Source organism: Nansenia antarctica (assembly GCF_963989245.1).
Source record: "Nansenia antarctica genome assembly, chromosome: 13".
NCBI lineage: Eukaryota > Metazoa > Chordata > Actinopteri > Argentiniformes > Microstomatidae > Nansenia > Nansenia antarctica.
The window spans coordinates 32841603-32867390 of record NC_137683.1 but is presented as its reverse complement, the minus strand read 5'-3'; the positions used below and the strand labels follow the sequence as shown (position 1 = coordinate 32867390).

At 45.9% G+C, this 25788-nt stretch overlaps 1 protein-coding gene across 1 annotated transcript in view; it reads right to left on the bottom strand.

Moving 5' to 3' along the window:
- LOC308169565 (kinesin-like protein KIF1C) overlaps window positions 1-25788 on the bottom strand; it is a 66216-nt gene that overhangs the window by 15500 nt on the left and 24928 nt on the right. Inside the window, exons 12-18 of the mRNA XM_080544247.1 lie at window positions 24032-24171; window positions 17618-17859; window positions 12363-12442; window positions 9480-9555; window positions 8752-8831; window positions 1589-1592; window positions 1468-1474 (exon numbers count right to left, since the gene is read on the bottom strand). Coding sequence (XP_080400373.1) covers window positions 1468-1474; window positions 1589-1592; window positions 8752-8831; window positions 9480-9555; window positions 12363-12442; window positions 17618-17859; window positions 24032-24171 — 629 coding nt within the window. The remainder of the gene's footprint in view (window positions 1-1467; window positions 1475-1588; window positions 1593-8751; window positions 8832-9479; window positions 9556-12362; window positions 12443-17617; window positions 17860-24031; window positions 24172-25788) is intronic.

Here is a 25788-nt window from a genome sequence, read left to right as displayed (position 1 = left end):
GAGAGACAGAGAGAGACAGAGAGAGAGACAGAGAGAGAGAGAGAGAGAGAGAGAGGGAGAGAGACAGAGAGAGACAGACAGAGAGAGAGACAGAGAGAGAGAGACAGAGAGAGACAGAGAGAGAGACAGAGAGAGAGAGACAGAGAGAGAGAGACAGAGAGAGAGAGACAGAGAGAGACAGAGAGAGAGACAGAGAGACAGAGAGAGAGAGACAGAGAGAGAGAGAGAGAGAGAGAGACATGTTCTACATGAGCTCCTAGATTTGTACTTATTTTGTCATTTTGAGTTGAGAAGAATTAAGTAAAAGTTAGAACAATGTAAAGACAAGCTCAACAGAAAGAGAGAGAGAAAAAAAAAAGAGAAAGAAAAAAAAGTGGATGCTAGCAGCTGCAGTTTAACAAAAAACGGACCTTGAAGCTAACATTGGATGCTAGCAGCTAACTGTGGACTTTGGATAACAGTGGATGCTACCAGCTAACTGAAGATAACAGTGGATGCTACCAGCTAACTGTGGACTTTGAGGGCTAACAGTGGATGCTAACAGCTAACTGCGGACTTTGGATAACAGTGGATGCTACCAGCTAACCGAAGATAACAGTGGATGCTAACAGCTAACAGCGGACCCAGAAGCAGCTAAGTGTGACAATTGGAAGCTAACAAGGAGTGCTAACAATAACAGTTGAAACTATATGAAACTAACTGTGGACTTTGGAAGCTAATAGTTGCAGCTGAAATAATTGTAAGATAAGAGTGACAGCTAACAGTGGGTGCTAACAGTAGCAGTTGGAAAGCAGGCTCTTTGTTTCACATGTCCAGAGCAGAACATGAGTGATATAATTAACATACACTACCCACCAGAAATAAAAAATGACACAGAGAGAGGCACGTTCAAAATGGAGCTTCTTAAGAGGCAACCAGAAACCCTCTTTGCTGATCTTTTTAAAAATGGAGTAATTTGCAATCTCATCTTCTATACTGACAGACCTGAAAGCTGGCACAGAGCCATTATCAACCATCACCCTTCAGTGGTAAAAAAAGGCAACAAGGAATGCTGGCAGTTAAAGATCAGGGACCCAGAGGACTCTGACGGCATCATGACAACTGTCAATGTTTATAAAAGTGGTAAAGTCATGGTGCAGGGGCACTTCAAAACTTTCCAGAACAGTTTCCAGGCACATAAATCTATGGTTGAGAGTGAAGACACCTCCCCTAGGGAACTCCAGCCATGTGCCAGTAACACAGACAGCACACCAAATGAGGAGGAGCACCCTGATGACACAGAGCAGACCCTGAGCCCTCCACATCAGACCTCCATCACAGAACTTAAGGAACACTTCACGCAGTTAGAAATAGAACTGGTGCAGCTCAAAGAAATGGTCCTGAAGCAGAATCATAAAGATAAAGACTCAGCTGGACTCTTACAACAAGAGGAAATGGAACAAACGAGAAAAGAGCAAGAAAGTGTACATGCAACCTGGAAAAAACAATTAACGCAAAACAGAGAACAGCACAACAAAGATCTGTTCACTCTGAAAGAACAGCTAGAGAGACAGAGAGAAGAGAAAGAGAGCCAGAGGAGAGAGCTCACTGCACTGTCAGAACAGGTGAAAGAGCTAAATCATGAGAGTGACAACCACAGAAGAGAAATAGCCGCTCTGAAAGACCATCTGGGAGAACTACAGCTGGAGAAAGAGAGCCATAATGTTCAACTTGTTGCTCTGGCAGAAGAACTTAAGGAGAGGGACAGAACACTGGACGGTCTGAAGGAACGAATGACTTCTCTCACTGAGTCTGAACCACACAGGACTGACCATAGTCCACACACAGCAGTGAGCACCCATGACCGACAGCAGGATGATAACGTCTCTCTACCAGAGAGAGAAGAGTCCAGTAGCCAAACACAGCCAGATGGGCCCATCAGACCAGATAACCTCTCTCTACCAGAGAGAGAAGAGTCCAGTAGCCACACACAGCCAGATGGGCCCATCAGACCAGACGGCCCCACTGCAAAAGTAGACATTGTGATACTAATCGATTCAAATGGAAAATTCATTGATGAGAAAAGGCTTTTCCCCAGGCACAATGTGGTAAAGTTCCGCTGTCCAAACACAGAGGCAGCAATGGGTATGCTATCTGAGACTCGCCTTGGATCCCCAAGCCATATCCTAATCCACACAGGTACGAATGACCTTAGAGCGCAACAGGAGAGAGTGGCCCTGTCTCTTAGAGCTGTCGCCGAGAAGGCATGTCACACCTTCCCCAACTCTAAGATAGTGATGTCCACCCTGTTACCAAGGAAGGATTTCCACCCACAGATGATACAAAAAGTGAATGTCAGCATCTCCAGAGACTGTGAAATGTGGCCAAATGTCCACGTTGCCCACTACCCCTATATAACGGTGGACGATCTTTATGACCCGGTTCACCTCCACAAAGAAGCAGTTCCACTGTTTACCAAGACACTGAAAGATGTCACACTAAATCGACGATCAACACCCAACAGGAGGAGCAACATGGGAGTCTCGAACACTCAAACAACAGAGAGACCAGCCAACAGCATGCCGAGGAGAGCCTTCCAACACAGGCCCAAGCAGCAGCACCTACAACCACCACCACAGCACAGACGTCAGGACAACATCAGTCGTATGGATGAAAACCAGTCTGCACCCAGACCCAGGACCTCACCACCTCCAAGACATGTCGTACCACCACCTCCACAGCAGCAGCAGCAGCAGCAGCAGCAGCAGCCAGGCGGACTGTCCTATGCTGATGTGGTCCGAGGAGCAGCAGGCCCCGCCCACAGCGAACTGAGAACCATCCAGGACATGCTGAGCACTTTATGCTCTCATCTAATGGGCCACAACCAGCGGCAGTGGTCATTAAGCAGGTAATGCTTGTTCATGAAGTAAAAAAAAAAAAAAAAAAAACACATATCTAGGCTACATGCCAAGTTACATTGTAAATATGTCATGTTCTAAACTGTTACTTCTTTCTTCTCAACTTAAAATGTCAATTTGTTACAGTGTCAATGATACAATCGTTTAGCATATCAGTTTGGAATATTCAGGGTTTAAATTCTTATTTATTTGGTTTAAAAAGCAGAAATCTTGAATTTTTAGACAAGGTTACTGGTGTTGATATTGTTATTTTGCAGGAGACTTGGTGCAAAGGAGATGTCCCTACTGGGTGCCCTCCTAACTATAGAGAGATTATAGTCCCATCAACTAAACTAAATGGAGTCACCCAGGGCAGAGACTCTGGGGGGATGTTGATCTGGTATAAGTCACAACTAGCTGACTCTATAGAAATAAAGAAGAAAGGGAAAAATCACATTTGGTTAAAAATACAAAAAGATATAATTTCCAGCGAGAAAAGCATTTTTCTATGCGCAATTTATAATCCCCCAATAGAGTCTCCATATTTCAGTGAGGAGATTTTCTCCATCATAGAAGAAGAGATCAGTCATTTCCAGGCCCAGGGATCTGTGCTGATCATGGGAGATCTAAATTCTAGGACTGGTGAGGAGGTAGACTTTACTAGTACTGAAGGTGACAGTTACATCACTGGAGATAACCTTCTTTTTCCTAACCTTACCAACAGGAATAACTATGATAAAATCACAAACAAGAGTGGAAAACAAGTGCTGCAGATTTGTAGAGCGTTGGGCCTGTACATTGTCAATGGAAGGCTGCGAGGGGATTCTTTTGGACGGTATACGTATTGTTCAAGACTTGGAAGCAGCACCGTTGACTATGCTATAACAGATTTAGACCTAAACTCTTTGAGAGCCTTCACAGTAAAAGAACAATCACCTCTATCAGATCACTCCCAGATCACTTTATATCTAAAAAGGGCAGACACAGGTAATATATGTTCTCAGTCCTGTAATCTGTATAACATAAAGAGGAAATACAGATGGGCCCCAAACAGTCCGGAGCAGTACCAGAATGCTATGGTCAGTGAGTCAACACAGTCTCTTCTAGACTCCTTCTTGTCCCAGACTTACCCTCAGAATACTGAAGGTGTAGAGTGCTGTCTGGCACACATTAACCACATATTTGATCATTTGGCCTCATCCTCAAACTTAAAATGCAAAACAAAACAACAAAAGAAAACAAACAGGGAAAGGTGGTTTGATTTAGACTGTAAATCCATTAGGAAGACACTAAGAAATATCTCCAACCAAAAACACAGGAATCCAGAGAGTCAGGAGTTACGCCTTAGTTACTGTGACACTTTAAAGCAATATAAAAAAACACTGAGAACAAAAAAAGACCAATATTTACAAAACCAACTAGAATTAATTGAAGAGTCTCTGGGATCAAATAAATTCTGGGAAAACTGGAACTTATTTACCAAGAAACATAAAAATGAACAATCAATTCAAAATGGTGATACATGGAAAACACATTTTGGGGATCTTTATAGAAAACCTACAAAGAATGAAGCCCAAGAGCAGATCTCAGATAAATTGAAAACCTTTGAAAGAGTTATTAAGGACTATCAGACCCCACTGGATTTCCCAATCACTGAATTAGAATTGGAAGACAAACTAAAGGTTCTGCAGAACAAAAAAGCATGTGGGCCTGATGGCATCTTAAACGAGATGATAAAATATACCAATAGAAAATGTAAATTGGCCATTCTAAAGGTATTCAACTTGGTACTGAGTGTGGGTCATTTCCCTGAAAGCTGGAGTGAGGGGCTGATTACACCCATTTTCAAGAATGGAGACAAATTTGATCCAAACAACTACAGAGGTATCTGTGTAGGTAGTAACCTAGGGAAGTTATTTGGCAGCATTCTAAATTCAAGAATTATATATTTCCTCACAGAGCACAATGTCTTGTGCAAAAGTCAAATTGGATTCCTCCCAAATTATAGAACATCTGACCACATTTTCACCCTACACACACTAATAGATAAATACACAAATCAAAACAAAGGAACAATTCATGCATGCTTTGTCGATTTTCAGAAAGCTTTCGACTCAGTTTGGCATGAAGGTTTACTTTTTAAATTAATAGAAAGTGGAATAGGGGGAAAGTCATATGATGTCATTAAATCAATATATGAAAATAATAAATTGGCTGTTAAAATTGGTGATAAACACACAGACTTCTTCCCGCAAGGGAGAGGGGTGAAGCAAGGATGTAACCTCAGCCCCACCCTCTTCAATATATATATTAATGAACTGGCACGGTTATTAGAACAATCACCAGCACCTGGTCTCACCCTTACTGACACAGACATTAAATGTCTCTTTTATGCAGACGACCTAGTCATACTGTCCCCAACTAAAGAAGGTCTTCAGCAAAGCCTGAACATTCTTCATCAGTACTGTCAGACTTGGGCCCTGACAGTAAATATGAAGAAGACCAAAATTATGACCTTCCAAAAGCGATCACGGTTACAGAAGAATCAACCAGTGTTCAAAATAGGTGGGACCCAAATAGAACGGACAAATACCTATACATACCTAGGTTTACAAATTACTTCCACTGGGAATTTCTGTGCAGCTGTGAAGGAACTCAAAGACAAGGCAAAAAGGGCTTTTTATGCCATCAAGCGTTCAATTCAAATCCAAATTCCAATTAGGACATGGCTCAAAATATTTAAATCAGTTATAGAATCAATTGCATTGTATGGCAGTGAGGTATGGGGTCCCTTATTACAAAGTGATTGGGCAAAATGGGACAAAAACCCAGTTGAGATCCTGCATGCAGAGTTCTGCAAAACTATTATCAGGGTACAAAGAAAATGCCCAAACTCTGCATGCAGGGCTGAATTAGGCCAATATCCTTTACTGCTAAATATACAGAAAAGATCTATTAAATTCTGGAGCCATATTAAAAAGAGTGACCCTGCCTGTTACCATTATAAAGCCCTTGCCTGTCAAGAGTTGAACATCCAAAGGAGCCCCCTCAGTCAGCTGGTTCTGAAACTAGCTGACCTCTCACCTTCTGACATCACAAACCCCAGACAGCCTCAGTGCAGCTACACTATCACTCAGAAGATTAGACCTAACCAAATTATAACTAAAGAAAAAGATAAATACATCACATATTGGAACGAACTCACACAATCACAACACAAACTAGAAACATATTTGGCTCTAAACAGACAGTATACTGTGGCAGACTACCTAACCACAGTAACTGATAAAAACCTGAGAAAGACTTTGACAATGTACAGACTGAGCGATCATAGTCTGGCAATAGAGAAGGGCAGACACAGACAAACCTGGCTGCCCAGAGAGGAGAGGCTGTGCTGTCACTGTGATGACGGAGCTACAGAGACAGAGTTACACTTCTTAACACAATGTAAAAACTACACAAATATTAGAGAGGAGTTCTTCCCAAAATTTGAAACTAATTTCCCAGAATTCCGAAGTATGACAGAAAGGGAAAGATTACCAGCCCTTCTGGGGGAACAGAAAGAATGTGCAGTTTTGGCTGCAAAATATGTCAATTCCTGTCACAAGAAAAGGGACAACCAGTAGGACATACATACAGTATGCCATGTTTTATTCTCTGCACCACCTGCTTTATTTTATTTATATTATTTTTATTTATTTTTTCATGTCATTGATATTATGTTGTTATGTTGTTGTTCGTCATATCTGTGATTGTGCTTTGGCAACACTTGTAAAACGTCATGCCAATAAAGCCTGTTGAATTGAATTGAATTGAATTGAGAGAGACAGAGAGAGACAGAGAGAGAGAGAGAGAGAGGGAGAAAGACAGAGAGAGACAGACAGAGAGAGAGAGACAGAGAGAGAGAGAGAGAGAGACAGACAGAGAGAGAGAGACAGAGAGAGACAGACAGAGAGAGAGAGAGACAGAGAGAGACAGACAGAGACAGAGAGAGACAGACAGAGAGAGAGACAGAGAGAGACATTTTGAAACCTAAGCAGTGGACTCATCTCTCTACATTCTGAGTAAGTAGACTTCTAGTAGTGGATTTTATTGACAAGGGAGTCTATCTGTGGGAGTCCATCGAGGAAGGCCTGAGAGGAAGCCAGGGTACTTAGTACCTTCTCTTCCAGTTGTTTGTAGTGTTGCTGTCTTCTCTAGTCACTCCGGTCTACTGAGTGCGCTTAGCTACTCCTAGTTCTGTTGGTTCTTTAGCCCTCTTCCCCTCTACAGACTTTTATCACAATGTGCTTTCTCCCTATCCCTGTTCTTCTGACACTCAGGAGGACACCTAGATGCTACATCCCCCCTCGCAACCCTTCCAATCTCATCTACCCACCTCTTTCTACTGACCATGACTTTATCGCCGCAGGCGGTCTCTGGAATTGCCAGTCTCAGCTTATGCATCTCTTATGGCCCTCAATTTCCTTGCTCTCACTGAAACCTGGATCACACCAGAAAACACAGCTACACCAGCAGCCCTTTCTGGTGCCTACTCCTTTTCTCATTCCCCTAGACCCTCTGGTCGAGGGGGAGGCACAGGACTCCTCATCTCGCCCAAGTGGTCACATACTGTCCTTCCCCTGGCACACTTGTCTACATCCTCCTTTGAATTTCATGCTGCTTTTGTCTCCTCCCCGGTCAAAATCCACATTGTTGTCATCTATCGCCCCCCAGGCCAACTCGGTGACTTCCTAGGCGAGATGGATGGCCTTCTCAGCTCCTTCCCTGATGATGGCACTCCGCTCGTACTACTAGGTGACTTCAATTTCCAATCTGAGAAGCTTCTCTCATCTGGAGTACTTGACCTTCTCCTCTCCTTCGGCTTTACCCTGTCCCCCTCTCCTCCGACTCATAAGGCAGGCAATCAGCTCGACCTTGTCTTCACCAGATCTTCCCACACTTCCAACCTTACTGTTACCCCTCTTCCAGTTTCTGATCACCACTTTATATCCTTCTTTTCTTCCCTCTCAGCCTCCAACCACTTAAGACCCTCTCGTCGTAACCTACGTACCCTGTCCCCCATCACCCTCTCTTCTTCTGTCCTATCCTCCCTACCCTCTGTTGAATCCTTCTCCCTTCTATCCACTGATGCGGCATCCTCAACCCTCCTGTCCGCTCTCACCTCATCCTTCGACACCCTCTGTCCACTAACCTTAGAGCCAGCTCGATCCTCTCCTCGAGCTCCCTGGCTCTCTGAAACGCTACATGCTTGTAGACTAGAGCTCAGAGCAGCTGAGAGGAAATGGAGAAAAACTGGCCTTTCTGATGACCTTAACCTCTATCACTCTCTCCTTGCCAACTACGCCTCCTCAGCATCAGCTGCTAAAGCATCCTACTATCATTCCAAAATACATTCTTCTGCCTCCAATCCTAGAAAACTGTTCTCCACTTTCTCTTCACTCCTTAATCCACCTCCTCCCCCTCCTCCTTCCTCCCTGTCCGCCGATGACTTTGTCACCTACTTTGAAAAAAAGTAGTACATTGCAGTAGTCCAGGCGGGAGATGACCAGTGCCTGGGTCAAGAGTTGCGCTGCCTCTCTGGTAAGGAATGGTCGTATCCTTCTGATGTTTTTACTCAGTTTCTCCAGTAAAAAGAGAGAGAGAGAGAGAGAGAGAGAGAGAGAGGGAGAGAGAGAGACAGAGAGAGACAGAGAGAGGGGGGTAGGGTGGAGGGGTAGGGCTACTCCTCCAAACCGAGGGTTAAAATCTCCCAGAATGCCTTGCGAATCATCGGCAAGACAGTAACAAGCAACATGAGAAAACCACAAATGTTAATCTCACCTGGCCACGCTCTCTTTGATGTAGTAGACATGACCCTAACCCTCACCCTCACCTGGTCACGCCCTCTTTGATGTAGTACAGCAGACACTCGGACATCAGAGGGTCCTCGTTCAGGTTCACCAGGTGGGGCGTCTGAAACACGCACACACAGACACACACACACACACACACACAGACACACACACACACACACACACACACACACACACAGACACACACACTCAAGGTCTTGGTTGAAAAGGCTTCCTCTAGGCTGTGGTCAAAGGTGCAGCCAACTTCTAGAATGAGCACCTCTCTGTGATTTTCATTGACGATTACAACATCAGGGGTGTTTGATGAAATATTCACTTCTGAATCGTCACTACACAGTCTGAACATGCTAGGCTTTACAGACTGAACATGCTAGGCTTTACAGACTGAACATGCTAGGCTTTACAGACTGAACATGCTAGGCTTTACAGACTGAACATGCTAGGCTTTACAGACTGAACATGCTAGGCTTTACAGACTGAACATGCTAGGCTTTACAGACTGAACATGCTAGGCTTTACAGACTGAACATGCTAGGCTTTACAGACTGAACATGCTAGGCTTTACAGACTGAACATGCTGGGCTTTACAGACTGAACATGCTAGGCTTTACAGTCTGAACATGCTAGGCTTTACAGACTGAACATGCTAGGCTTTACAGTGGAGTGCTTGTACAGCGTTACGGCAGGCCTGAATATGGTGATGACACCCTCTGAAATCACAGAGTGTGTGTGTGTGTGTAGTAGTTACCCCTTTGGGAGAGAAGACCCCCACTGTTCCTCCATCCTCTTTGATAGACACCCCCATCTCTGCTAACAATGACTCTCTGAGAGAGAGAGAGAGAGAGAGAGAGAGAGAGAGAGAGAGAGAGAGAGAGAGAGAGAGAGAGAGAGAGAGAGGGAGACAGAGAGAGAGAGAGACAGGGAGAGAGAGAGACATGGAGAGAGAGAGAGAGAGAGAGACAGAGAGGGTTAGTTAACTGAAGGGATGTTCTTCATAGATATATAGATATATAGATATAGGGTATATAGGGGTAGAGTTAGGGGGGTATATAGGGGTATATAGGGGTAGTGTTAGGGGGGTATATAGGGGTATATAGGGGTAGAGTTAGGGGGGTATATAGGGGTAGAGTTAGGGGGGTATATAGGGGTATATAGGGGTAGAGTTAGGGGGGTATATAGGGGTATATAGGGGTAGAGTTAGGGGGGTATATAGGGGTAGTTAGGGGGGTATATAGGGGTAGAGTTAGGGGGGTATATAGGGGTATATAGGGGTAGAGTTAGGGGGGTATATAGGGGTAGAGTTAGGGGGGTATATAGGGGTATATAGGGGTAGGGTTAGGGGGGTATATAGGGGTATATAGGGGTAGAGTTAGGGGGGTATATAGGGGTAGAGTTAGGGGGGTATATAGGGGTAGAGTTAGGGGGGTATATAGGGGTAGAGTTAGGGGGGTATATAGGGGTAGTTAGGGGGGTATATAGGGGTAGAGTTAGGGGGGTATATAGGGGTATATAGGGGTAGAGTTAGGGGGGTATATAGGGGTAGAGTTAGGGGGGTATATAGGGGTATATAGGGGTAGGGTTAGGGGGGTATATAGGGGTATATAGCAGTGTTTCCTCCAGGAATTGTTACAATGGTGGCGGATTGCCGTGACCGCGCGCGCGGCGCGCGCGATCTTTCCGCGTGCACGCGCATGAAACGCGCACGCGCGCTCAAAACAACGATTTTTTATTTTATTTTTCTAATCACAGCCAAAACTAGAGGATGGCCCAAAAAAAATAAATGAATATACAGAATATAAACTTGTGACTGACAGTCACATACACACACACAAAGATCATCAGCTATAATATAATACGAAGTAGGCCTACATGAGCACAAAAGCGGCTAACGTTACTGATTAACTGTTTACTGTAGTGCAGAGAGATGGTAGTCGTAGGCGGCGTATCAAATGACGGCGTATCTTTTCCCCTTGACAATACTGTGTCGTTGCTAAAGTGACGGCACATAAGAATCGTTTTTTGACTTGCTAATGTCTGCTAACGTAGCACTTGAAACTGGCGCCGTTCTCTGGACTGCAGCTGCTCCCGCGTTAGCATTAGCATCCATCTTTTCTTCTCCCTTCTCACCGTCACGAGCTCAAATGACACTTGTCGGCCGATCTAACTCTTAACACTCACTTACAGGACTTCTGACACCATGTCGTGTTATTCTATTAAACATACACGTGAGTCCTTCTGTATTTCAATGTAAGTGTCTTTATTTTAACTCGCTCTGTAAGCTCTACAATACCGGTCTCTTGTTGTCTCGTCGTAACCTGCCCACCTGACCTGGGGGGTATTCCATCAACGTCGCTAAAGGAAAATCCTGGCTTATTTTTGATAACTCTCGCGAGACCTATCAGAATATGCCTGGATATTTTTAAGAACTCTCGCGAGATTTATCAGACTAAACCTGGATTTTCCCTTTAGCGATGTTGATGGAATACCCCCCTGATGTCACTACGGTGGCCTGTACACAATAACAATAATACCACAGTTCACATTTAGACCAATCAGGAGCCCTTGTGTCACGTTGTCAACTGAATGTCATTAATCTGATTTTGGATCAGCGGTTAGAGAGAGATGGGCGTGGATTTAGGTGCACTTTTAGTCAACATCCATTATAGCGCTGATCTAGGATCAGATATATTTTAATCAGCTAAAATGTTCATATATATTTTTTTTTTTTTTTTTGGGAGAACTTTTTTTTTGGTTTTTTTGTGTGGACTGAATCAATTCGTGGCGGAGGAAATTCATTCGTGGCGGCCCGCCACCAATAAATGCATGTAGAGGAAACACTGATATAGGGGTAGAGTTAGGGGGGTATATAGGGGTATATAGGGGTAGGGTTAGGGGGGTATATAGGGGTATATAGGGGTAGAGTTAGGGGGGTATATAGGGGTATATAGGGGTAGGGTTAGGGGGGTATATAGGGGTAGAGTTAGGGGGGTAGAGTTAGGGGGGTATATAGGGGTAGAGTTAGGGGGGTATATAGGGGTAGAGTTAGGGGGGTATATAGGGGTATATAGGGGTAGGGTTAGGGGGGTATATAGGGGTAGAGTTAGGAGGGTATATAGGGGTATATAGGGGTATATAGGGGTAGGGTTAGGGGGGTATATAGGGGTAGGGTTAGGGGGGTATATAGGGGTAGGGTTAGGGGGGTATATAGGGGTAGGGTTAGGGGGGTATATAGGGGTAGAGTTAGGGGGGTATATAGGGGTAGAGTTAGGGGGGTATATAGGGGTATATAGGGGTAGAGTTAGGGGGGTATATAGGGGTAGAGTTAGGGGGGTATATAGGGGTATATAGGGGTAGGGTTAGGGGGGTATATAGGGGTAGAGTTAGGAGGGTATATAGGGGTATATAGGGGTAGGGTTAGGGGGGTATATAGGGGTAGGGTTAGGGGGGTATATAGGGGTAGAGTTAGGGGGGTATATAGGGGTAGGGTTAGGGGGGTATATAGGGGTAGGGTTAGGGGGGTATATAGGGGTAGAGTTAGGGGGGTATATAGGGGTAGAGTTAGGGGGGTATATAGGGGTAGGGTTAGGGGGGTATATAGGGGTAGGGGGAGGGGTTAGTCATGTGACCTCACCTGTCCAGGCGGATGGACTCCGTCTTGCGTAGTTTCTCCTCCCAGGTCTCGTTTAGTTCAGCGATGATCTTCTCCGTCTCCTAGACAACACCACACAATGTTACCATGACAACCACCACAGAACTACAACTACCACACCACCATAGAACAACAACTACCACACCACCATAGAACTACAACTACCACACCATAGAACTACAACTACCACACCATAGAACTACAACTACCACACCTAGGGATGGGACGATTATCGTTTTTATGGTTAATCACGATAAAAACACCCGCGATAACTTAATCGTGGAGAATTTAAATTATTTAAATAATCGTCATTATCGTATGTTATGAATAAACTGTGTTTAACAAATGTCTGGTGCTATTTTTCAGTCTAGGCTACATTACTTTTGCAGTCAAGTTAGCGACTGTTACTGTAATATAATTGTGTTTCCTCACATGATCCGCGCACGAATATCCTCACAGAACTTGTCTCGCGCTATTGTTCAGCCTGCATGGGTAAGGTTACTGTCAAGTCAGCCTTGTCAGTCAGTCACTAGGTAACGTATGCTAGCCTTCTCACCATGGCTGGTGAAAAACTTTAGACGGGATACTGTCATTTGCCTACCTTGTTATTAACCAGCAATGACAGTCTATGGCTGCAAAAGGCACGGTCGCCCCTAAGCTTTAGCAAATATATTGTGGTTTACTTAATACTGTTCAGCACTTGAGGTTACATGCAATGCATGACTTGTGCTATATAGGCTAAATACAATTATGAAAGCGGCAAGTAGTAAGTGTGCGCATCAAAGGCATTAGGCACGTAACATCCATACTGTATGACAACCGTCCGTTATTTCCCGAACTTTGCCCGAACCCCCCGTGAGGACCTGGGGAACAACGGCACGCTCCCCGCGGCTGCTAACAGACTGGCCGCGGGAGTGAGTGTTGAGGGAGAGAGGAGACGGCAACCCTTGCTCGCCTTAGACTGTATCCCTACTCGTCTCTCCTGAGCTCGGTTGTAACGTGAACCGTGGAATACAGGATATGTTAGATGCTTTACAGTAATTCCCCAAATGACCAGAAAAGGAAGATAGATTTGTCGCTGGTCGCTTTTGACTAATTAAGTCGCCAAGGGGCTCTGGAAGTTGGCAACACTGGGAGTGCGTTCTTTAAACTTCCTTGGGTACGTTAATGAAAGGTGCTGATTGGCCGAAAAGGAGTTATGGCCAGAGATGTGCCACTAGAATCTGAGTTTGAATTACTGACTTAAAATGTCATAAAAATACAACAAAATCTAAGTTAAAGTGATTACAGTGTGTTTTATTGGCATAAAAAAATGTATAATAATTCTAATTCTCGCCATAATATCGTGGATCGCGATTATTTTGCCCACGATAATCGTGACATGAAATTTTCTAATCGTCCCACCCCTAACCACACCACCATAGAACTACAACTACCACACCACCATAGAACTACAACTACCACACCACCATAGAACTACAACTACCACAGCACCATAGAACTACAACTACCACACCATAGAACTACAACTACCACAGCACCATAGAACTACAACTACCACAGCATAGAACTACAACTACCACAGCATAGAACTACAACTACCACAGCACCATAGAACTACAACTACCACAGCACCATAGAACTACAACTACCACAGCATAGAACTACAACTACCACAGCACCATAGAACTACAACTACCACATCATAGAACTACAACCAGGGTGCGAAATAAGGGGGAGCTCCCCTGGAAACATGAGCTCCCCTGGAACATGAGCTCCCCTGGAAACATGAGCTCCCCTGGAAACATGGTTTGTGAAATTTTGGGGGAGCTCTAAAATATTCTAAATTGCGATGGAGTTATTCCAAGTTGTGACGGATTTTACCTTGTGTAATATGATTTGTAGAGGCATACAATCTATTTTGATGTTGGTATTAGGTATATAAATGATATATAATAGCCTTTATAGCCTACATATAGGGGTTTATTGGCTACAACTATGCGACAGTAACTTGCAGCGGGGTGCACTGACGCTGAACCCCTCATAGTGAGAAGTAGGTGGACAATGCGTGGTGCTGAAATAGCCGACATGCGGTGTGTGGTTTGAAAAAAGTAACGCCAGCTCAGTAAATAATTCAAACTTAATGTTTACTTATAGGCTATGTGAATGTGACTGCACCACACATGTGAACAGTAACAAAGCAAATGCAGTTTAATGTTATGAAAAACATTGACAACTAAATCGGTGCAAAAAAAAAAAAAAGCTGAATCTGCTTAGCCTATGCTCCTGAAAAACATTTAATGACAGAGCAAACACGCTACATTACTAGGGATAATAATTACAATGAGCCATTCATTAAAAATAGAAAAATAATATTAGGCTATTAAATCTCCCATCGGTCACTATTTGTTGGCTATCTGGTGATATGGACGTCTTTGAGTGTCTAGAAAAGCCTTATAAGTCTAATGTATTATTATTATTTATTATTATTATGGACGTCACTTTAATCCGGCAGTTCTCAAGGTTTTTATGCACCAATCGATTCCTCTAGCGCGTCTTTATCACATTCATTGACGAAAAGGACGACTCGCATGTATTCATAGCTTTCAGTCACGTGGTTTCTTCCCTAGCAACCACCAACCTGACGGGCAAAAAGTATCATAGCAACATGGCGAGTGGACGCAAACGGTTAATAAAATACAAAGGTTCCATCTCACAAAACATAATGGAATGTCAAAACTTTGACGCTCAATATCTCTGAACTACCCTAAACGGAGATAGAACCTTATCATTCTAAACGGAGATAGAACCTTATCATTCTAAACGGAGATAGAACCTTCTCATTCTAAACGGAGATAGAACCTTATAATTCTAAACAGAGATAGAACCTTATCATTCTAAACGGAGATAGAACCTTATCATTCTAAACGGAGATAGAACCTTCTCATTCTAAACTCACGAGTTATCTTCAGTTGATGGATTTGACTTAGGGGGCATTCATTTGAAGTAACGTAATGAACATACAAGTAACAACAACAGGTTAATGCAGCCAACCAGCCAGCCAAGCAAAGACCATGACTATGCCCAGTTTATGCATTATACACTCTAATATAATTGTTAGATTGCCAGGGTATTCGCTACAGGTTGTTGTATACATATACGTTTAATACGAAACTCGATCAACCGGGCGTTCGGGAGTTCTACCGCTGCTGGACGGAACTCCCGCTGACAGCGGGTCGAGGGGATATTTCTACCCGGGAATTCGCTCATTGCTGTGTCCACGGTGATAGGAGTGGAGGATCGACTCCATTCAAAAACTTTTCGATTCCCTGGTTTCTCCTCTTTCCGAACACGTTGGAATTGTTACCGTAACCCCCGGAGAATCAAAGTTATTAAGCCGCAAAGGGTGCCTCCTTGACCGGCTTTGACCGTGAATAACACCGGCTATGGAGGTGCTACAAACACAGTTTTAATTTCTCTAAATTCACCATCAGTATACGGTCATTTTGAGCCCTTACACACCGCGCTGACACCCCGAGAACATATACTTTTAATACGAAACTCGATCAACCGGGCGTTCGGGAGTTCTACCGCTAATTCGCTCCTTGCTGTGTCCACTGTGATAGGAGTGGAGGATCGACTCCATTCAAAAACTTTTGGATTCCCTGGCTCCTCCTCTTTCCGGACACGTTGGAATTATTTTCCTAACCCACGGGAAATCAAAGTTATTAACCCGCAAAAAGTGGGTTTTGCCCGTGGGTTTTGCCCGCAAAAAGTGCCTTTTGCCCGTCAGGTGGGCGTTTCCACTATGCTGTGACGTCACATGAAAGCTATGAATAGGTGGAAGGGAACATTCATTGTGAGCACGGAAAATGCGAGTCTCTCACAACGGCTTTGCATTGATGAAACCAGGTAGGATGAACGCATAGTTCGCTGTCTATTCCTCTTTAAATGCCCTGTTTTCACCGTCAACTTTCCTCTTTAGACCTTTGGAGAGTGACATGATGTTTCTCTTGCTAGCTAGCAGGTTAAATGTTTAGCCAACTTCACCCGACACCAAACAACCAATCCAATAATAATGTGACCTTGTAAGTCTGGGAGGAGGGGGGAATCATTATCAGAATAAAACGATGTTAAATAATTATTAGAATAAGTTAGTCTGCGCTACATCGTCAGTCCACACATTTATTATTCAAAACTATGGAAAAGGGTGAAACTACGTTGTTGAGAATCACAACACAAACTCGCTAGTCAAGCCTAAATACAGCAGCGAAATGGATTGGACTGCTACCTAGTTAACTAGAACACTACTTTACATTGTTACCTAGTTAACTAGAACACTACTTTACATTGTTACCTAGTTAACTACAACACTACTTTACATTGTTAGCAGGCTCACAAAACAAGCCGTGTTAGTTGACTAGCGATGTGTCATTGATTTTCGACAACGCGGAAATGTATTCACATTTTTCGAAAGAAAAGTCAAAGCATTAGAACGTAGAACGGAAAATCGCACGCGCGCTTTGCGCACGGAAAGCCACCGGCCCCGATTTGGCCCGATTTTTTTTTTCCGTCAGGAGATTTTTTTTTTTGCTTTAATCCCTGGGCTCCCCCGCACACCGTGATTTAATTCGCACACTGACTACAACTACCACAGCATAGAACTACAACTACCACAGCACCATAGAACTACAACTACCACAGCACCATAGAACTACAACTACCACAGCACCATAGAACTACAACTACCACAGCACCATAGAACTACAACTACCACACCATAGAACTACAACTACCACAGCACCATAGAACTACAACTACCACACCATAGAACTACAACTACCACAGCACCATAGAACTACAACTACCACAGCACCATAGAACTACAACTACCACAGCACCATAGAACTACAACTACCACAGCACCATAGAACTACAACTACCACAGCACCATAGAACTACAACTACCACACCATAGAACTACAACTACCACAGCACCATAGAACTACAACTACCACAGCATAGAACTACAACTACCACAGCATAGAACTACAACTACCACACCATAGAACTACAACTACCACCACACCATAGAACTACAACTACCACAGCATAGAACTACAACTACCACAGCACCATAGAACTACAACTACCACACCATAGAACTACAACTACCACACCATAGAACTACAACTACCACAGCACCATAGAACTACAACTACCACAGCCCTCTGTACCTCCAGCATCTCTGCAGCCTCCTCCTTGCTGATGGTCTCCGTGGTAACAAGCTCCCCCTCGGCAAAGTCCTGGGTCATGTGATCCGGGTCGGGGGTGGAGCCTCCCTCGGAGGGGGGGTTGGAGCCGGGGGAGGCGGGGCTCTGAGGGGGCGGGGCCCCGTTGGCTGTGATTGGCAGGCCGGAGGTGGGCGGGGCTGAGGAGGTGGACACGCCCACAGGACTGTTGTTGTTGACCTCCGAACCTGAGACAGAGACGGGGGGGGGGGAGGGTGAGGGGACCTGTGTGTAGTGTGTAGTGTGTAGGGTGTAGTGTGTAGTGTGTAGGGTGTAGGGTGTAGGGTGTAGGGTGTAGTGTGTAGTGTGTAGTGTGTAGTGTGTAGGGCGTAGGGCGTATGGTGTAGGGTGTAGTGTGTAGGGTGTAGGGTGTAGGGTGTAGGGTGTAGTGTGTAGTGTGTAGTGTGTAGTGTGTAGGGTGTAGGGCGTATGGTGTAGGGTGTAGTGTGTAGGGTGTAGGGTGTAGGGTGTAGGGTGTAGTGTGTAGGGTGTAGGGTGTAGGGTGTAGGGTGTAGTGTGTAGGGTGTAGGGTGTAGGGTGTAGTGTGTAGTGTGTAGTGTGTAGTGTGTAGGGTGTAGGGTGTAGGGTGTAGGGTGTAGGGTGTAGGGGTAGTGTGTAGGGTGTAGTGTGTAGGGTGTAGTGTGTAGGGTGTAGTGTGTAGGGTGTAGGGTGTAGGGTGTAGTGTGTAGTGTGTAGTGTGTAGTGTGTAGGGTGTAGTGTGTAGGGTGGTGTAGGGTGTAGTGTGTAGTGTGTAGGGGTAGTGTGTAGTGTGTAGTGTGTAGGGTGTAGGGTGTAGGGTGTAGGGTGTAGGGGTAGTGTGTAGGGTGTAGTGTGTAGGGTGTAGTGTGTAGGGTGTAGTGTGTAGGGTGTAGGGTGTAGTGTGTAGTGTGTAGTGTGTAGTGTGTAGGGTGTAGTGTGTAGGGTGGTGTAGGGTGTAGTGTGTAGTGTGTAGGGGTAGTGTGTAGTGTGTAGTGTGTAGGGTGTAGGGTGTAGGGTGTAGGGTGTAGGGGGTAGTGTGTAGTGTGTAGGGGTAGTGTGTAGGGTGTAGTGTGTAGGGGTAGTGTGTAGTGTGTAGGGGTAGTGTGTAGTGTGTAGGGTGTAGGGTGTAGTGTGTAGTGTGTAGTGTGTAGTGTGTAGTGTGTAGGGTGTAGTGTGTAGGGTGTAGGGTGTAGTGTGTAGGGTGTAGGGTGTAGGGTGTAGTGTGTAGTGTGTAGGGTGTAGGGTGTAGTGTGTAGGGTGTAGTGTGTAGGGTGTAGGGTGTAGTGTGTAGGGTGTAGTGTGTAGTGTGTAGGGGTAGTGTGTAGTGTGTAGGGTGTAGTGTGTAGTGTGTAGTGTGTAGTGTGTAGTGTGTAGTGTGTAGGGTGTAGTGTGTAGGGTGTAGTGTGTAGTGTGTAGGGGTAGTGTGTAGTGTGTAGGGTGTAGTGTGTAGTGTGTAGTGTGTAGTGTGTAGTGTGTAGTGTGTAGTGTGTAGGGTGTAGTGTGTAGGGTGTAGGGTGTAGTGTGTAGGGGTAGTGTGTAGTGTGTAGGGTGTAGTGTGTAGTGTGTAGTGTGTAGTGTGTAGTGTGTAGTGTGTAGGGTGTAGTGTGTAGGGTGTAGGGTGTAGGGTGTAGTGTGTAGGGTGTAGGGTGTAGTGTGTAGGGTGTAGGGTGTAGTGTGTAGGGTGTAGTGTGTAGGGTGTAGGGTGTAGTGTGTAGGGTGTAGTGTGTAGGGTGTAGGGTGTAGTGTGTAGGGTGCAGGGTGTAGTGTGTAGGGTGTAGGGTGTAGTGTGTAGTGTGTAGGGTGTAGTGTGTAGGGTGTAGTGTGTAGGGTGTAGTGTGTAGTATGTAGGGTGTAGTGTGTAGGGTGTAGTGTGTAGGGTGTAGGGTGTAGTGTGTAGGGTGTAGTGTGTAGGGTGTAGGGGTAGTGTGTAGGGTGTAGTGTGTAGTGTGTAGTGTGTAGTGTGTAGGGTGTAGTGTGTAGGGTGTAGTGTGTAGTGTGTAGGGTGTAGGGGTAGTGTGTAGTGAGTAGGGTGTAGGGTGTAGTGTGTAGTGTGTAGGGTGTAGTGTGTAGTGTGTAGGGTGTAGGGTGTAGTGTGTAGGGTGTAGTGTGTAGGGTGTAGGGTGTAGTGTGTAGTGTGTAGTGTGTAGTGTGTAGGGTGTAGGGTGTAGGGTGTAGGGTGTAGGGGTAGTGTGTAGGGTGTAGTGTGTAGGGTGTAGTGTGTAGGGTGTAGTGTGTAGGGTGTAGGGTGTAGGGTGTAGTGTGTAGTGTGTAGTGTGTAGTGTGTAGGGTGTAGTGTGTAGGGTGGTGTAGGGTGTAGTGTGTAGTGTGTAGGGGTAGTGTGTAGTGTGTAGTGTGTAGGGTGTAGGGTGTAGGGTGTAGGGTGTAGGGGTAGTGTGTAGGGTGTAGTGTGTAGGGTGTAGTGTGTAGGGTGTAGTGTGTAGGGTGTAGGGTGTAGTGTGTAGTGTGTAGTGTGTAGTGTGTAGGGTGTAGTGTGTAGGGTGGTGTAGGGTGTAGTGTGTAGTGTGTAGGGGTAGTGTGTAGTGTGTAGTGTGTAGGGTGTAGGGTGTAGGGTGTAGGGTGTAGGGGGTAGTGTGTAGTGTGTAGGGGTAGTGTGTAGGGTGTAGTGTGTAGGGGTAGTGTGTAGTGTGTAGGGGTAGTGTGTAGTGTGTAGGGTGTAGGGTGTAGTGTGTAGTGTGTAGTGTGTAGTGTGTAGGGTGTAGTGTGTAGGGTGTAGGGTGTAGTGTGTAGGGTGTAGGGTGTAGGGTGTAGTGTGTAGTGTGTAGGGTGTAGGGTGTAGTGTGTAGGGTGTAGTGTGTAGGGTGTAGGGTGTAGTGTGTAGGGTGTAGTGTGTAGTGTGTAGGGGTAGTGTGTAGTGTGTAGGGTGTAGTGTGTAGTGTGTAGTGTGTAGTGTGTAGTGTGTAGTGTGTAGTGTGTAGGGTGTAGTGTGTAGGGTGTAGTGTGTAGTGTGTAGGGGTAGTGTGTAGTGTGTAGGGTGTAGGGTGTAGTGTGTAGTGTGTAGTGTGTAGTGTGTAGTGTGTAGTGTGTAGTGTGTAGTGTGTAGGGTGTAGTGTGTAGGGTGTAGGGTGTAGTGTGTAGGGGTAGTGTGTAGTGTGTAGGGTGTAGTGTGTAGTGTGTAGTGTGTAGTGTGTAGTGTGTAGGGTGTAGTGTGTAGGGTGTAGGGTGTAGGGTGTAGTGTGTAGGGTGTAGGGTGTAGTGTGTAGGGTGTAGGGTGTAGTGTGTAGGGTGTAGTGTGTAGGGTGTAGGGTGTAGTGTGTAGGGTGTAGTGTGTAGGGTGTAGGGTGTAGTGTGTAGGGTGCAGGGTGTAGTGTGTAGGGTGTAGGGTGTAGTGTGTAGTGTGTAGGGTGTAGTGTGTAGGGTGTAGTGTGTAGGGTGTAGTGTGTAGTATGTAGGGTGTAGTGTGTAGGGTGTAGTGTGTAGGGTGTAGGGTGTAGGGTGTAGTGTGTAGGGTGTAGTGGTAGTGTGTAGGGTGTAGTGTGTAGTGTGTAGTGTGTAGTGTGTAGGGTGTAGTGTGTAGGGTGTAGTGTGTAGTGTGTAGGGTGTAGGGGTAGTGTGTAGTGAGTAGGGTGTAGGGTGTAGTGTGTAGTGTGTAGGGTGTAGTGTGTAGTGTGTAGGGTGTAGGGTGTAGTGTGTAGGGTGTAGTGTGTAGGGTGTAGTGTGTAGTGTGTAGGGTGTAGTGTGTAGGGTGTAGGGTGTAGTGTGTAGTGTGTAGTGTGTAGGGTGTAGTGTGTAGGGTGTAGTGTGTAGTGTGTAGGGTGTAGTGTGTAGGGTGTAGTGTGTAGGGTGTAGTGTGTAGTGTGTAGTGTGTAGGGTGTAGTGTGTAGGGTGTAGTGTGTAGTGTGTAGTGTGTAGTGTGTAGTGTGTAGTGTGTAGGGTGTAGGGTGTAGTGTGTAGTGTGTAGTGTGTAGTGTGTAGGGTGTAGTGTGTAGGGTGTAGTTGTGTAGTGTGTAGGGTGTAGGGTGTAGGGTGTAGGGTGTAGTGTGTAGAGTGTAGTGTGTAGTGTGTAGGGGTAGTGTGTAGGGGTAGTGTGTAGTGTGTAGGGTGTAGGGGTAGTGTGTAGTGTGTAGGGTGTAGGGGTAGTGTGTAGTGTGTAGTGTGTAGGGTGTAGGGTGTAGTGTGTAGTATGTAGGGTGTAGGGGTAGTGTGTAGTGTGTAGGGTGTAGGGTGTAGGGGTAGTGTGTAGTGTGTAGGGTGTAGGGGTAGTGTGTAGTGTGTAGGGTGTAGGGTGTAGGGTGTAGGGTGTAGTGTGTAGTGTGTAGTGTGTAGTGTGTAGGGTGTAGGGTGTAGGGGTAGTGTGTAGTGTGTAGTATGTAGGGTGTAGGGTGTAGGGTGTAGTGTGTAGGGTGTAGGGTGTAGTGTGTAGGGTGTAGTGTGTAGTGTGTAGTGTGTAGGGTGTAGTGTGTAGGGTGTAGTGTGTAGTGTGTAGGGTGTAGGGTGTAGTAGGGTAGTGTGTAGTGTGTAGTGTGTAGTGTGTAGTCTGTAGTGTGTAGGGTGTAGTGTGTAGGGTGTAGGGTGTAGGGTGTAGTGTGTAGTGTGTAGGGTGTAGTGTGTAGTGTGTAGGGTGTAGGGTGTAGTGTGTAGGGTGTAGGGGTAGTGTGTAGTGTGTAGGGTGTAGGGGTAGTGTGTAGGGTGTAGGGGTAGTGTGTAGTGTGTAGTGTGTAGGGTGTAGGGTGTAGTGTGTAGGGTGTAGTGTGTAGGGTGTAGTGTGTAGTGTGTAGGGTGTAGTGTGTAGGGTGTAGGGGTAGTGTGTAGTGTGTAGGGTGTAGGGGTAGTGTGTAGTGTGTAGGGTGCAGGGTGTAGTGTGTAGTGTGTAGTGTGTAGGGTGTAGGGTGTAGGGTGTAGGGTGTAGTGGGTAGTGTGTAGTGTGTAGTGTGTAGGGGTAGTGTGTAGTGTGTAGGGTGTAGGGGTAGTGTGTAGTGTGTAGGGTGTAGGGGGTAGTGTGTAGTGTGTAGGGTGTAGTGTGTAGTGTGTAGGGTGTAGTGTGTAGTGTGTAGGGTGTAGGGGTAGTGTGTAGTGTGTAGTGTGTAGGGTGTAGTGTGTAGGGGTAGTGTGTAGTGTGTAGGGTGTAGTGTGTAGTGTGTAGGGTGTAGTGTGTAGGGTGTAGTGTGTAGTGTGTAGGGTGTAGTGTGTAGGGTGTAGTGTGTAGGGTGTAGTGTGTAGGGTGTAGTGTGTAGGGTGTAGGGTGTAGGGTGTAGGGTGTAGGGTGTAGGGTGTAGTGTGTAGGGGTAGTGTGTAGTGTGTAGTGTGTAGTGTGTAGGGTGTAGGGTGTAGGGTGTAGGGGTAGTGTGTCAGTGTGTAGTGTGTAGGGTGTAGGGGTAGTGTGCAGGGTGTAGTGTGTAGTGTGTAGGGTGTAGTGTGTAGTGTGTAGGGTGTAGTGTGTAGGGTGTAGGGTGTAGGGTGTAGGGTGTAGGGTGTAGGGTGTAGTGTGTAGGGTGTAGGGTGTAGTGTGTAGGGTGTAGGGTGTAGGGTGTAGTGTGTAGGGTCTAGGGTGTAGGGTGTAGGGGTAGTGTGTAGGGGTAGTGTGTAGGGTGTAGGGTGTAGGGTGTAGGGTGTAGGGTGTAGTGTGTAGTGTGTAGGGTGTAGTGTGTAGTGTGTAGGGTGTAGGGGTAGTGTGCAGGGTGTAGTGTGTAGTGTGTAGGGTGTAGGGTGTAGTGTGTAGGGTGTAGGGTGTAGTGTGTAGGGTGTAGGGTGTAGGGTGTAGTGTGTAGGGTCTAGGGTGTAGGGTGTAGGGGTAGTGTGTAGGGGTAGTGTGTAGGGTGTAGTGTGTAGTGTGTAGGGTGTAGTGTGTAGGGTGTAGGGTGTAGGGTGTAGGGTGTAGGGTGTAGTGTGTAGTGTGTAGTGTGTAGTGTGTAGGGTGTAGTGTGTAGTGTGTAGGGTGTAGTGTGTAGGGTGTAGTGTGTAGGGTGTAGTGTGTAGGGTGTAGGGTGTAGTGTGTAGTGTGTAGTGTGTAGGGTGTAGGGTGTAGGGTGTAGGGTGTAGGGTGTAGTGTGTAGGGTGTAGGGTGTAGGGTGTAGGGTGTAGGGTGTAGTGTGTAGGGTGTAGGGTGTAGTGTGTAGGGTGTAGGGTGTAGGGTGTAGTGTGTAGGGTCTAGGGTGTAGGGTGTAGGGGTAGTGTGTAGGGGTAGTGTGTAGGGTGTAGTGTGTAGTGTGTAGGGTGTAGTGTGTAGGGTGTAGGGTGTAGGGTGTAGGGTGTAGGGTGTAGTGTGTAGTGTGTAGTGTGTAGTGTGTAGTGTGTAGTGTGTAGGGTGTAGTGTGTAGGGTGTAGTGTGTAGGGTGTAGTGTGTAGGGTGTAGGGTGTAGTGTGTAGGGTGTAGGGGTAGTGTGTAGGGTGTAGGGTGTAGGGTGTAGGGGTAGTGTGTAGTACCTAGCAGCTCACTCAGGCCCTGGGAGAACAGCAGGTCCCTCAGGCGGTTCACCTCCTCCTTCAGCTCTCTGATCAGTCGGGCGTTCGGGTCCTCGTTCACCCGGGCGTTACACCTGATCTGCTTAGCTCTGTCTGCATACCTGCTCACACACACACACACACACACACACACACACACACACACACAGGATAGTCAGACACACACACACACCAGGGTTTCCGTTAGAAAAATTTGCCGTCGGACATCGTGTCCGGGAAGAATTCGATTTACCGGACAAACGTGATATATTCCGGTCATCATATTAAAATATAATAAAAATTTTTTTTTGCAAAATCATATTTTTTTTTTCTCCAAATCTAATATAGCTGTTTGTCGCGGTGATTACTGTTGTGTAGCGGCCTATATATATGCCATTTAATGTCTATTTCTCATCCGATACGATTAGATGCGAGCTATATAATATATAATAATATAACATGATTTGACGGATGCGCGCTATGCCATGCGTCAAATCCAGCGCTGAACGGGTCCAGCGCTGAACGGGCGCCTCACTGGGAACTGAACAGACAGCATCGATCAATGAACGGACTCCACATTACGTTAACTGAAGTTTGTTAAATTGTTTGGGATTAATGTGAGTTTTCTATTTTCTCTTTCCAGTTTTACCCTTTTTTTTTTAAATCAATAAAACAACGTCATTTCTATAAGTCTCGCTGGTTGGGAAGGCATTTCGTTTAGCTCGGGAGTATAACAATGGGAAGAACATAACTGTATAACTGAATGACAACAAATGTATGAGTAATGAGTAAAACAATGTCACTTTTATAGTATGTTGTTTAACTTGCCGTTCGGTCGCCATGGCTCTAGTGTGTGTAGCAGCTTCAGCTAGCTGGCTAGAAACTTCTAGGGGTGCGTTCGTAAACACGCTCTGAGAGCGCCGGAGCGCACGCTGGCTTCGATGTCACAGAGCGACCGAGTCGTTCGATTGGACGAGAGGCGTTCCGCGAGTGCTGATCGGATTTCCAGAGCGTGTTTACGAACGCACCATAGATGGGAAATCAAGAAACCGTATTACTATGGTGGACGGGTTGGCAGGGTTGCCAGATAGGCATGGGTTACCGCCGAATGGGCTACTGTGTTTAAGCGGTAATAGACTGGTTAAACTGTAATCCCATCTGGCATCAATCCCATGTGGCACCTGTGCGCTGTTTCGCATAGGCCGGCCTACACATTAGGAGTCATCATCATGCCGGTGTCAAATCATATCATAATAAAAGAAATACATAGCCTATATATTCGTCTTTTTTAAAATAGAAGGAATCAGAATGTGAACTTTAGCGAATTGTATTCAAAGGGAATTATTTTCACCGGACAATATGTCCGACGACTTTTCAATATGTCGGACTTCAACAAAATTTACCGGACAAAGACCGGTAATTGCCGGTTAACGGAAACCCAGACACACACACACACACACAGGATAGTCTCACACACACACACACACAGACAGACAGACAGGCAGGCAGACAGACAGACAGACAGGCAGACAGGCAGACAGGCAGACAGGCAGACAGGCAGACAGACAGACAGACAGGCAGGCAGGCAGACAGGCAGGCAGGCAGACAGGCAGGCAGGCAGACAGACAGGCAGGCAGACAGGCAGACAGGCAGGCAGACAGACAGACAGACAGGCAGGCAGACAGGCAGGCAGACAGGCAGACAGGCAGACAGACAGGCAGACAGGCAGATAGACAGAC